Source organism: Sapajus apella, unplaced genomic scaffold, assembly GCF_009761245.1.
Source record: "Sapajus apella isolate SASKATOON/1434 unplaced genomic scaffold, GSC_monkey_1.0 scaffold3, whole genome shotgun sequence".
Lineage (NCBI taxonomy): Eukaryota > Metazoa > Chordata > Mammalia > Primates > Cebidae > Sapajus > Sapajus apella.
In genome coordinates, this window is record NW_022436943.1 from 3,462,347 (window position 1) to 3,474,603 (window position 12,257).

General features: G+C 39.5%; 1 protein-coding gene across 4 annotated transcripts in view; it reads right to left on the reverse strand.

The window, feature by feature from the left end:
* Positions 1–12,257, reverse strand: part of MTDH (metadherin) — a 74,954-nt gene that overhangs the window by 46,614 nt on the left and 16,083 nt on the right. For all 4 annotated transcript variants that reach the window (XM_032248518.1, XM_032248510.1, XM_032248517.1 and 1 more), the window contains exon 2: positions 10,921–11,022. In XM_032248518.1, the coding sequence (XP_032104409.1) occupies positions 10,921–11,022 (102 nt within the window). The remainder of the gene's footprint in view (positions 1–10,920; positions 11,023–12,257) is intronic.

Below are 12,257 nucleotides of genomic sequence, written 5' to 3' on the forward strand. Positions count from 1 at the left end.
CTGTGGATTTTTTTTTTTCTTTCTCAGAATGAAGTGCTACAGTCAGAGTGCTGGGGTGATTTTCTTTGCATCTGAATCACCTGCTCCCCTACTGATGTTGAATGCCTGAAATGGCCTGTATTCTTTTTTTTTTTAACCCAGCTCAAGTTCCACTTCATTTGCTTTATCTCTACCACTGTCCCCCTTTTCCTTTCCCCTAAATACATATAATCTTGCATCTCAAAACTTTTAAAACTGACACAGATTTGGCCATTTGTTACAAACTTCCTTGGAACATTTCCAGTATGGCTATACCTTTCCATGTGTTCAAGTGTTCCCAGTTTTCTAATAGTAATATGAACTTCTTAAAAGGAAGAGAGTAAGAGATATTTCATTATATTCTTAACAGAATCTCTATTCTCTTTATTTGAATGCTTCATGATCGGCACTGATAGAAATATGCCCTTGAGGAAGCTTGTCTAGCACTTGAAGTTAGCAGGGACTCATGACACAAACAAGCTTTAACCCAAAACCTTCAAAGTTATTCATAAAAAACATCACTCAACGTATCAGAAGCAATCTAAAAAAATCTGTACGTAAATCTTCCTATTAGGCTTTCAGTAAAAATTCACATTATGTCTTCTTTCCATCTCATACATAACACAGATATTACCAAAAAAAGGCTATAACATAGTCCCATTAGAAAAAAAATCTGTGCCGGGCGCGGTGGCTCAAGCCTGTAATCCCAGCACTTTGGGAGGCCGAGGCGGGTGGATCACGAGGTCAAGAGATCGAGACCATCCTGGTCAACATGGTGAAACCCCGTCTCTACTAAAAATACAAAAAATTAGCTGGGCATGGTGGCGCGTGCCTGTAGTCCCAGCTGCTCAAGAGGCTGAGGCAGGAGAATTGCCTGAACCCAGGAGGCGGAGGTTGCAGTGAGCCGAGATCGCGCCATTGCACTCCAGCCTGGGTAACAAGAGCGAAACTCCGTCTCAAAAAAAAAAAAAAAAAGATTATGAAAAAAAAAAAAAAGTGGATAAAAAATATTTGTTATATGTCAAGTATATGTGTATGCATGCAAGCACATGTATATGCATGCACACATACATACACCATAACACTCCTAAAAGAGGAATGAGTTAAATAACAATGAATACATATCCACTGAGACTACAAACAGTGTTTGCATCTGGAACAGCAAATGGCTCCATTCTTTTAAATCTAGATGATGAGCCGGGTTCGGTGGTATGCACTCGTAATCCCAGCACTTTGGGGGGCAGAGGTGGGCCAACCACTTAAGGCCAGGAGTTTGAGACCAGCCTGGGCAACATGGCAAAAAATGTCTGTCTCTACAAAAAATAAAAAATTAGCAGGGCATGGTGGCACATGCCTGTAGTCCTAGCTACTGCGGTGGGAGGATCACTTGAGCCCAGGAGGTTGACGTTGCAGTAAGCCAAGACTGCACCGCTGCACTCCAGCCTGGGTGACGGAGCAAGACCTTGTCTCAAACAAACAAAACAACTAGATGATGAAAATGCTTTGATAAATAATCATCAGATCCACCATCACAGCTTTCTAAAACTGTTAAAGAATATATACTACATAAGGCAGATTGATAATTCCTTAGGAAATTATGATGAGCAAGTTCCAAAAATTCTAAGGTTTTATTAGGAGTCACTCAAAATATGCAAATAAGCAGTGCCAATATCCAGTTGCTAATCAATATATGGAATATATGGTAACTCACTTAAATAACTGAGTAAATATGCCAGATAAAGGAGTCTGTTATCACTCTTATAACAGTGGGTTAAATACTTGTTTTTTGTACTTCTATGGGAAAAAATTGAGCATATATCCCAAAATGTTTGTTTATAAATTTTATACACATTCTACTACACTGATAGTGCATTCATTTGTAAAATGTAACTATTTTTAGTGAGAGCAATATGAATGAATATGCTTCATTCTTTTGAGTATCTTCTAAACCCATTCACTTTAATATGTGGTATTAATTATTGTTATATCTGACAAGATATGAAGAACAAAATAGAAGACATACATGACTGGCTATGTCTACTAAAAGATGACACTCATTTTTCAATCTCATTCTCCAAGTATGCAAAAGATTTTGTGGAAATTCAACCAGTAAATTTTAATCTTAATAATATCAATACATTGTTTCTATTTGAATCAGAAAGTTTTACATTTTTTGGTACTTTTCTACTTTATTATTGTCATCATTTTGTTCTTTTTATTACCATGGGTAATTTTTTTTTAAACAAATGAATTCACTAAAAAGACAAAATTTTACATCTGTTTTATAGTTATCACTTACACAGTTCTAATTAATCCATTTAAATTCTCAAAGTAACCCTAGGTAAATGCTATTCTCTCTATCTTGTAGATGAGAAAAGGGAGGCACAAGTGATTACTAACCAACCCCAAAATCACATCATTACTCAAGTGTCAGAACTGGAATTGGATCCTATGTACTTGTGCTCTAGAATCTGGGCCGTTAGGGTATTTTTCTGTTAGAAAACTGCTCCCAAGCTGGGCAGATTGGAGGATTTTCACATGTAACAGACAAATGATCTTTAATAACAAAATCATGCAATGATGTAAATTTGTCAGAATATATTCTTCATTGCATAAGTTTCAAAAATTGGCTATTTTCTCCCATCCAAGTACGAACCAGGCCCAACCCTGCTTAGCTTCCGAGATCAGACAAGATTGGGCGCGTTCAGGGTGGTATGACTGTAGACAAATTGGCTGTTTTCTGACACCTTGTTAAATAAGCTTTCCTTAACCTTGAAGGGGCAGATTCAGTATAAATTCTTCGTAGAAGTATTTGCTAAGCAGACAATTATTTGTCCTCATAAAAAAGATCAACAGATTTGGAACTTGTTATTTTTAGCAAAAGAAAAATAGGCCAGTCAAGGTGGCTCATGCCTGTATTTCCAATATTTTGGGAGGCTGAGGTGGGAGGACTGCTTGAGGCCAGGAGCTTGATACCAAGCTGGGCAAATAAGCAATTCTGTCTCTCCAAAAAAAGTAAGAAAAAGAAAAAAATGGTGTGGTGGAGCTACTCAGGAGGCCGAGGAGGAAGGATCTCCTGAGCCCAGAAGGTCCAGGCTGCAGTGAGACATGACTGCACCAGTGTACTCTAGCCTGGCAACTGAGCAAAAACCTGTCTCAAAGAAATAAAGACAGGAAAGAAGGAAAGAAAAAAACGAAAGAGAAAGAAAGGAAAGAAGAGAAAAAATGAAGGAAGGGAGGGAGGGAGGTTTCACCATGTTGCCCACAAAAATTTTAAAAAGTTAAATAAGTGATTTACTGTTGAGAATATATCTTTGCAGGTATCTCCTTAGTTGCTCACAAAAGTAGTTCTTCATGTGTTTTATTACTGAAACAGAATCTAGCAAGTTCCCCCAAGCTTTAATGTTAGAAACATATATACATTATCCCTCCTAGATTGTGTAATTTGCTCTGGTACTAATTTATTTAATATCATTAGCAATGTTTTTATGCTGCATCAAACAGTATGTGCTAACGAATGAATGCATTTTGGTTGGTTGTAATATTGTTTTTTGCTAATTACCATGGCAGAAAGAGTGTTTTCCCATAGTACTTCTTTCTCTATTTAAACAAGAAACCTCCCCAAGAAATGAATTCCAGTCATTTGTAATTCAGTAAAATTTTGTTATACAAAATAATGCATAAATAAACATCTCTTAACTATACAGGCCAGTTTTTACAGTCTGAATGCTTAGATATCTTGCTAAATTAGGATAGTTTCAGAATATCATTAGCTAAAATTTCAAGGCACAGTATAATTAGGCAAAGTTTTTATTTTAAATACCAAAAGTAGAAATATATTTTTATTTCAAAACCCGTTCTTGATGATTTCACTATTTTGGACACACTTACGTAACATCTGATTAATTCATCAACATCTGATTAAATCATCATAACTTCATGGTGATGTGGCTGACAGAGTTCCTACCAGAAATAATAATGTCTACTTTCTTTTTCTTACTTTTTTTTTTTTTTTTTTTTTTTTTAAAATAGGCTTTTGCTGTTGCCCAGGCTGGAGTGCAGTGGCATTATCATGGTTCACTGCAGTCTGGACCTCCTGGGCTCAAGTGAGCCTCCCACTTCAGCTTTCCACATAGCTGGGACTATAGGCATGCGCCATCATGCCTGGCTAATTTCTGTATATTTTGTAGAGACAAGGTTTCACTATGTTGCCCAGGCTGGTCTCAAACTCCTGGGCTCAAAGTGCTGGCTTTACAGGCATGAGCGACCACACCCAGTCGAATATTTCTAATATTAGACAATCCCCAAACAATAAATGTTATCAGTTACTAGAGTGCTAAAAAGCACAAGTTGGCAGCAAAAGTACATCTATTCAAATGGCTAACAGCCCTCTTAGCAGATTTTGACAGGGAACTGCAAAGTACAAAGAAAGGCAGAGTAGTGTACAATTCATGCCAAAAAGATCAATTTAAGGAGTATAATCTATTATCTGTATAGTATCAAAACATCACAATTGGGATACTGTACAAATTTTAAGTGGCACTATCCTTATCACTAAAATACTTTGTGCATTCCAGAGACTAACCATAAAGGTAAAAATAAATTAATAAAAACAAAACACTTTCTGAGGCCAGGTGTGGTGGCTCAAGCCAGTAATCCCAGCACTTTGGGAGACAGAGGTGGGAGGAGCACTTGTATCCAGGAGTTTGAGAACAGCCTGGGCAATACAGTGAGATCATGTCTTTACAAAAAATACAAAAATTAACCAGGTATTGTGGTACATGCCTGTAGTCCTAGCTACTTGGGTGGCTGAAGTGGGAGGATCACCTGAGCCCAGGAGATCAAGGTTGCTGTGAGCCATGACTGTACCACTGCACTCAGCCTGGGTAACAGAGTGAGACCTTATCTCAAAAAAAAAAAAAAAAAAAAAAAGAATAAAAATAATAACCTTTTTTCCAATTAGCATTTATACAAGGTAAATAGCCAGGTTCTGAATGTAACTCTTTTTTTTGGAGACAAGGCTGTGTTACCCAGGCTGGAGTGCAAGTGGCATGCTCTTGGCTCACTGCAACCGCTACCTCCTGGGCTTAAGCCATCCTCCCACCTCAGCCTCCCAAGGAGCTGGGACTGCAGGCATACGCTACCACACTGGGCTAATTTTTCTATTTTTTGAAGAGAGAGGGTTTTGCCACATTGCCCAGGCTGCTCTCAAATTCCTGAGCTCAAGTGATTTGCTCACCTCAGCCTCCCAAAGTGCTGGGATTACAGGCATGAGCCACTGTGACTGGGCCTGAATGTAATTCTTTTCTTTTTTTGAGACAGACTCTTGTTCTGTCACCCAGGCTGGAGTCCAGGAGGACGATCTCAGCACACTATGACCCCCACCTCCTGGGTTCAAGCGATTCTTGTGCCTCAGCCTCCTGAGTACCTGGAACTACAGGTGCATGCCACCACACCTGGCTAATTTTTGCATTTTTAGTAGAGACTGGGTTTCGCCATGTTGGCCAGGTTGGTCTCAAATCCTGACCTCAGGTGATCCACCCGCCTCAGCCTCCCAAAGTGTTGAGATTACAGGCGTGAGTCACTGTACCCGGCCCTAAATATAATTCTTACTCAATTTATCAATTCTCTATTCTGGAAGTACTGGTCCTTAAAGATTTGGTAAATTGATATCTTTAATATTTATAGCCCTATAAACATCTAAAGACTTTGGTGGTAATACAAGAAGTGATAAAGGAACTAGAGCATGAATAAAAAAGGAATGCTGGCTGGGCACAACAGCTCACACCTGTAATCTCAACAATTTGGGAGGCCGAGGCAGGTGGATCACTTGAGCCCAGGTATTCAAGACCAGCCTGGGCAACATGGTAAGACCCCATCTCTACAAAAAATAAAAAAATTAGTCAGGTGTGGTGGTGCATGCCTGTAGTCCCAGCTACTTGGGAAACAGGTGGGACAATCCGTTGAGCCGAGAAATCAAGGTTGCAGTGAACTTCAGTCATACTTCACTGTACAGTCAGCCTGGGTGACAGAGCAAGACCCCATCTCTCTCTCTCGCACATGCGCACACACACGCACGCACACACACACATGCACACACAAATGCTGAGTAGTTTCTTGCTAGGATGCTTTGGTCTGCAGACTACTTATAAGGTTTTTAACTAACTCATGGAAAAAAGTGTCCGATTTTCTGAGATTTTTGTTTTTTCTACTTCCATGTGTCAACATTGTTTCATTTCTGTAATTGTAACAATGTTTTTAAATGTACTTGATGAAATTAAAATTGCTTAGAGTCAATTTCATCCACTTTCTGCCCAAATATGGCAAGTTCCTATTTTACACTGCTTCACATTTTGGCACTACTTATTTTTCTCACTTGTCCCAAATATATATACAAGTTTTATTTCTCTATTTTGCCTAAACCAGCAGTCCTCTATATCTTAGTAACCTTGTGATACAATGTCAGGATGACAGTGTGAAAACTGTCACAAATCTCCTTAAAAGTAGAAAGTTCTGGAATTGATTTCCCCCTTTTTGGTGGGGTTTAACTTAAAGGAGATTCAAAGTTATTCCACTTGGTACTATTGTTATTTTCCTAAATGGAAGAAGTAGGAGTAGAATTGCAGGTACAGGGAAGTGCCCACAAACTGCACTTTATCTCTATCTCCTTACCCTGTTTAATTATTTTTTCATTTTTGTTCTTTTCAGAGACAGGGTCTCTGTCATTCAGGCTGGAGTGCAGTGGCTGGATTACATCTTGCCACAGTCTCAAATTCTGGGGTTCAAGGGATCCTCCCACCTCAGCCTCCTGAGTAGCTGGGACTACAGGTGCATGCCACCATGCCCGGTTAATTTTTTAAATTTTATTTATTGATTGATTTTTGAGATAGGGCTTTGCTCTGCCGCCCAGGCTGGAGTGCAGTGGTATGATCTTGGTTCACTGCAACCTCTGCCTCTTGGGCTCAAGTGATGCTCACACCTTAGCCTCCCAAGTATCTGGGAATACAGGTATGTACCACCATGCCTGGCTAATTTTTATATTTTTTGTAGAGATGGGGTTCTGCCATGTTGCCCAAGCTGGTCTCAAACTCCTGAGCTCAAACCATCTGCCTGCCTTGGCCTCCCGAACTGCTGGCATTACAGGTGTTAGCCACCGCACCTGGCCAATTTTTTTTATTTTTTTGAGATGGAGTTTCACTCTTCTTGCCCAGGCTGGAGTGCAATGGCATGATCTCAGCTCACTGCAACCTCCGCCTCCTGGGTTCAAACGATTCTTCTACATTGGCTTCCTGAGTAGCTGAGATTACAGGTGCCTGCTACCAGGCTCAGCAATTTTTTGTATTTTCAGTAGAGAAGGGGTTTCATCATGTTGGTCAGGCTGGTCTCAAACTCCTGACCTCAGGTTGATCCACCTGCTGGGATTACAGGTATGAGCCACCATGCCCAGCCTAAATTTAAACTTTTTTTTTCATACAGGTGAGGTCTCACTATGTGACTCAGGCTTGTCTTGAGCTCCTGGCCTCAAGAGATCCTCCCTTCTTGGCCTCCTGAAGTGCTGGGATTACAGATGTGAGCTACCATGCCTGGCCTGTTTTCTTTCATAGTACTTGCCAACAGACAGTAGAGAATATGCTTCTATTTTTAGCTGTTTTCCCGACGAAGTTCCAAGAGACTAGGGGCTCTTGTTTTATCAATTATTGTATTACTAATGCCTATAGCAGTACCTTGCACATAGAAGGTATTCAGTTAATATGAGTAACCAATGACAGAACTTAAAATTAGACTGCATTACATTCCATCTGTGTCTACCTCTTATTCCATCCTCCACTCAAATAAAACCTCTGAACTACTATATTTGTATTCATGATCTATCATCTAAGTCACTAAATTATTTAAATATGCGTGGTGTGGGCTTATAAGACATGGTATACGGCACAAGCAGCATAGCTATCAACTCAAAATCTTAAGACATTTAGAAGAAACCTCTCTTGAAAACTCCTTTTATCTAGCTTTGAACTTTTCCCCACATATGGTTGTCGCGTTCCCAACAAACTAATAAATTATTTCCAGTATGAGATATCATCTTTGCCTAAATCTAAGTATGTTTAAAACCAAACTTGCCGTTTCACTGTTTTTCAATTCCCTCTTGCCACTTCCTGTGTGGTAAAACCAAGGTATAGTGGAAAAATGATTGACTGCGGCAGAAGTTCTAGTCTCTGTTCCACTATTTGCAGTTTAGACAGAAAAGTCTATAGGCATACGATTTTCCTGGTAAGGCATTCTCTTTTATAGAAAAATGGTTTTGTTTACCTTAAAGGGAACCTTGAAAACTAATTCCTTGGGTGGGAACCCAAGGAATCATGAGGCTATAAATTCTGTGGCACAAGAAAACCCAAAAGGTTAATATTCCAAGACTCAGAGAACGTATCAAAGCACTCAGATAAAACATTTAAAGGCCGGGCGCGGTGGCTCAAGCCTGTAATCCCAGCACTGTGGGAGGCCGAGGCGGGTGGATCACGAGGTCAAGAGATCGAGACCATCCTGGTCAACATGGTGAAACCCCGTCTCTACTAAAAATACAAAAAATTAGCTGGGCATGGTGGCGCGTGCCTGTAATCCCAGCTACTCAGGGGGCTGGGGCAGGAGAATTGCCTGAACCCAGGAGGCGGAGGTTGCGGTGAGCCGAGATCGCGCCATTGCACTCCAGCCTGGGTAACAAGAGCGAAACTCCGTCTCAAAAAAAAAAACAAAAAAACAAAAAAACATTTAAAGACCCCAAAGGGCTACAGTGGGAGTTTAATAGGTTCAGGAAGAGGGAAAAAAAGAGCCAGATAGTAAATATAGGCTTTGCAGATCATAAGCCCTCTCTGTTGCAACTATCCAACTCCACCGCTATAGTAAAAAGCAGCCACTGATAAATAAGTGTGGTTGTGTTTCCATAAAACTTTAACAGGCAGAGCACTAGATTTGGCCATGGTTTCCCAACCTATGGTTTTAAACCATACTTTCTAAGGTGTATTATGGAAGGAAAATACACATGTATATAAACTCTCTGGGCATGCAGATATTCTATTTTGCTAAGAGTTGTTCTAGCTTATACTTGTTTAAATGTATGTTGCCTCAAAATTATTTTGTTTTTGACTTTCTAGACTTTGATCTCTCCCAAAACAATTCTCAAACCTCTGGGTTACAGGATACTCTTTTAGCTTCTTAAAATGTATTAAGGATGTCAAAGAGCCTTTATTATTATTATAACTATTATTTTTATTTTGAGATGGGGTCTTGCTCTGTCACCCAGGATGGAGTGCAGTGGCACAATCTTGGCTCACTGCAACCTTGGCCTTCCAGGTTCAAGTGATTCTCGTGCCTCAGCCTCCCAAGTAGCTGGGATTACGGGTGCGTACCACCATGCCCAACTAATTTCGTATTTTTAGTAAAGATGGGGTTTCACCATGTTGGCCAGGCTGGTCTCGAACTTCTGACTTCAATCCATCCAGCTCAGCCTGCCAAAGTGGTGGGATTACAGGCATGGGCCACCGTACCCAGCCAGAAGCAACCATTTCATACCACTATTCCAAGAAGCTAGAGCTGCTGCATTGTGGTTCCTAGAAACTACTTACCTATCAGTGTTTTTTGGTTTTTTGTTTTTCCCTTGAAAAGGGGCCATACATAAACAGGATTTTAAAAAAAGGGGTGGGGGCGGCACTGGACGTGGTGTCTGATGCATGTAACCCCAGCACTTTGGGAAGCTGAGGCAAGAGAGGATCACTTGTGCTCAGAAGTTCAAGACTAGCCTGGGCAACATAATGACATCTGTCTCTACATTTAAAAAAAAAAAAAAAAAGAGGGAAACGGAGAGTAATTCAATGAACAAAAGGGAACTGAATAAAGTGTTTTCTCACAGTTGAAGGAACCACTGTTAAGAATTTCTTATTTTGCCTATTTCTAAGCTAGATTAAGTCAAGTAAAAATGAGTCCGTTCTAACACCAAGCAACTGGAAAATTAATAAAATCCCAGGAATGTACCATTTATGTGTTATTATAGACTGTCTTACTTGGAAAAGGGCATATCCAAATGAAAGTGCACATCTGCATTTTTTTTTTTTTTTTTTTTTGAGACAGGGTCTTGGTTGTCCAGGCTGAAGTGGATTAGCACAATCTTGGCTCAGTGAAACCAATCCTTCCCACCTCAGCCCCCTGAGTAGCTAGGACTACAGGTACATACCACCAAGCCTGGCTAATATTTGTATTTTTTGTAGAGACAAGGTTTCTCCATGTTGCCCAGGCTGGTCTCGAACTCGTGGGCTCAAGCAATCTGCCTACTTTGGCCTACCAAAGTTCTAGGATTACAGGCTTGAGCCATAGCACCCAGCCCACATTTTCTTTTGTTAAATGAAGTTAATCTATGTCTAGTAAGTAGACAATTTTAATTAACCTATGTATAGTAAGTAGACTTTTACCAATTATATCTTCAACACAACAGAAATCTATTTCAACACTAAACACCACTGAACAATTTTGCCAAGGTTTTCATGCTAGATGTGCCCTATTAACAAAGGTAACACAATTCTACAGTTCTATTTTTGAATAAAAGGTACATATGTTATATATCTGGAAACTTACACAAAAGATGTTCAAGTTGTGAATGAATTGTTTTTGGCATAATATTCAATATTGCCACAGCAATGTTTAAAATATTTGGTGATACAACCTTCCTTTAAAAAAACAAAAACAACTCAGTTAAACTTTTACCACCAATCCACTATGGCTAATTCAGATTTTCAGAGTTTTCTTTAAATGAGGGGTATACATACAATCTTATGAAACAGAAAAGCATCATCCTTACATGTCATTCTCTCTATTAAGAGCCTTGGATACAATTTCATACGCTCCCAAACTTACCTTTTCATTTTTCTTGTCAATCTCTGGTGGCTGCTTTGCTGTTACACTTAAAGGTGTTCGAACAGTTTCACCCTCAGCCACTTCAACAGTCCGCCCATTTGGCTGCACAGGCAACAAAAAGTATCAAATTATCAAACTGCGTGGCAGATCAAGGCAAAGATTTATACTTAGGAAACCATATATACTACAATCAAATCCTACCTCTGTACCTAAATTAAAAAGGTTTTTGTAAACCAACGTTATGTAAGAGTTGATAGATTATACAATGAACTCATAAAATTCTGTACCACAAATTTTCTTATCTCACTCAGGTATTAGTCCCTCTAAGAAAAATAATGGAGTGGAGGCAGTTAAAAGGAGAATGAAACTGTATTTACAATTTGACCACCAATTAACTGTGTAATCTGGGAACATTCCACTCATTGTCTCTGAGACTTATTTCTACATCTATAAAGTGACAGGTATGATCTACTCAAAAGTCAGCACACTTTCTGTAAAGAGCCAGATGGAAAATATTTTATCTACAAACATAGTCAGGCTGTATGGCAAAATAAAATTAAAAAAAATATTTTATTGATTGCCATCAACAGTCCTCAGCAAAAACAAAACAAAACAAACTATTTTAGGTTTTATGGGCCATATGTCTTTGTTCTTTTATTTTTATTGGGCCATATGTCTTTGTTGCAACTACATAGTTCCTCCACTGAAGCATAAAAGCAGCCATAGATGATACATAAACAAACGAATGTTGGGCAATCTCTAATGGAATCTCTAATTCTGTAATTTCATGGCTCTGCTGTTCTGGGAATAAGAAGCTTTCCAACCCATTGCCACAGCCTAAAAAAGGCTACAGAAGCTTTCCTAACATTTCTAAAATAAGATGACAGACAGTAGTTAGAGGTGCCATGAGTAGACTCAAGTCTGTGATTCCCAAATCTGGCTTTTAGCCAGAATCATACTTTTTTTTTTTTTTTTTTTTTTTTGAGATGGAGTTTCACTCTTGTTGCCTAGGCTAGAGTGCAATGGGGCAATCTTGGCTCATCACAACCTCTGCCTTCCAGGTTCAAGCAATTCTCCTGCCTCAGACTCCCGAGTACCTGGGATTACAGGTGTGTGCCACCACGCCTGGCTAATTTTTGTATTTTTAGTAGAGACGGGGTTTTACCATGTTGGTCAGGCTGGTCTTCAACTCCTGACCTCAGGTGATCCACCCATCTCAGCCTCCCAAAGTTCTGGAATTACAGGTGTGAGCCACTGCACCCAGCCTCTTTTACTTTTTAAATAATAATTTCTGAGCTCTATCACCAGACTGAGAAGTCTGTAGAATGGGACCTAGG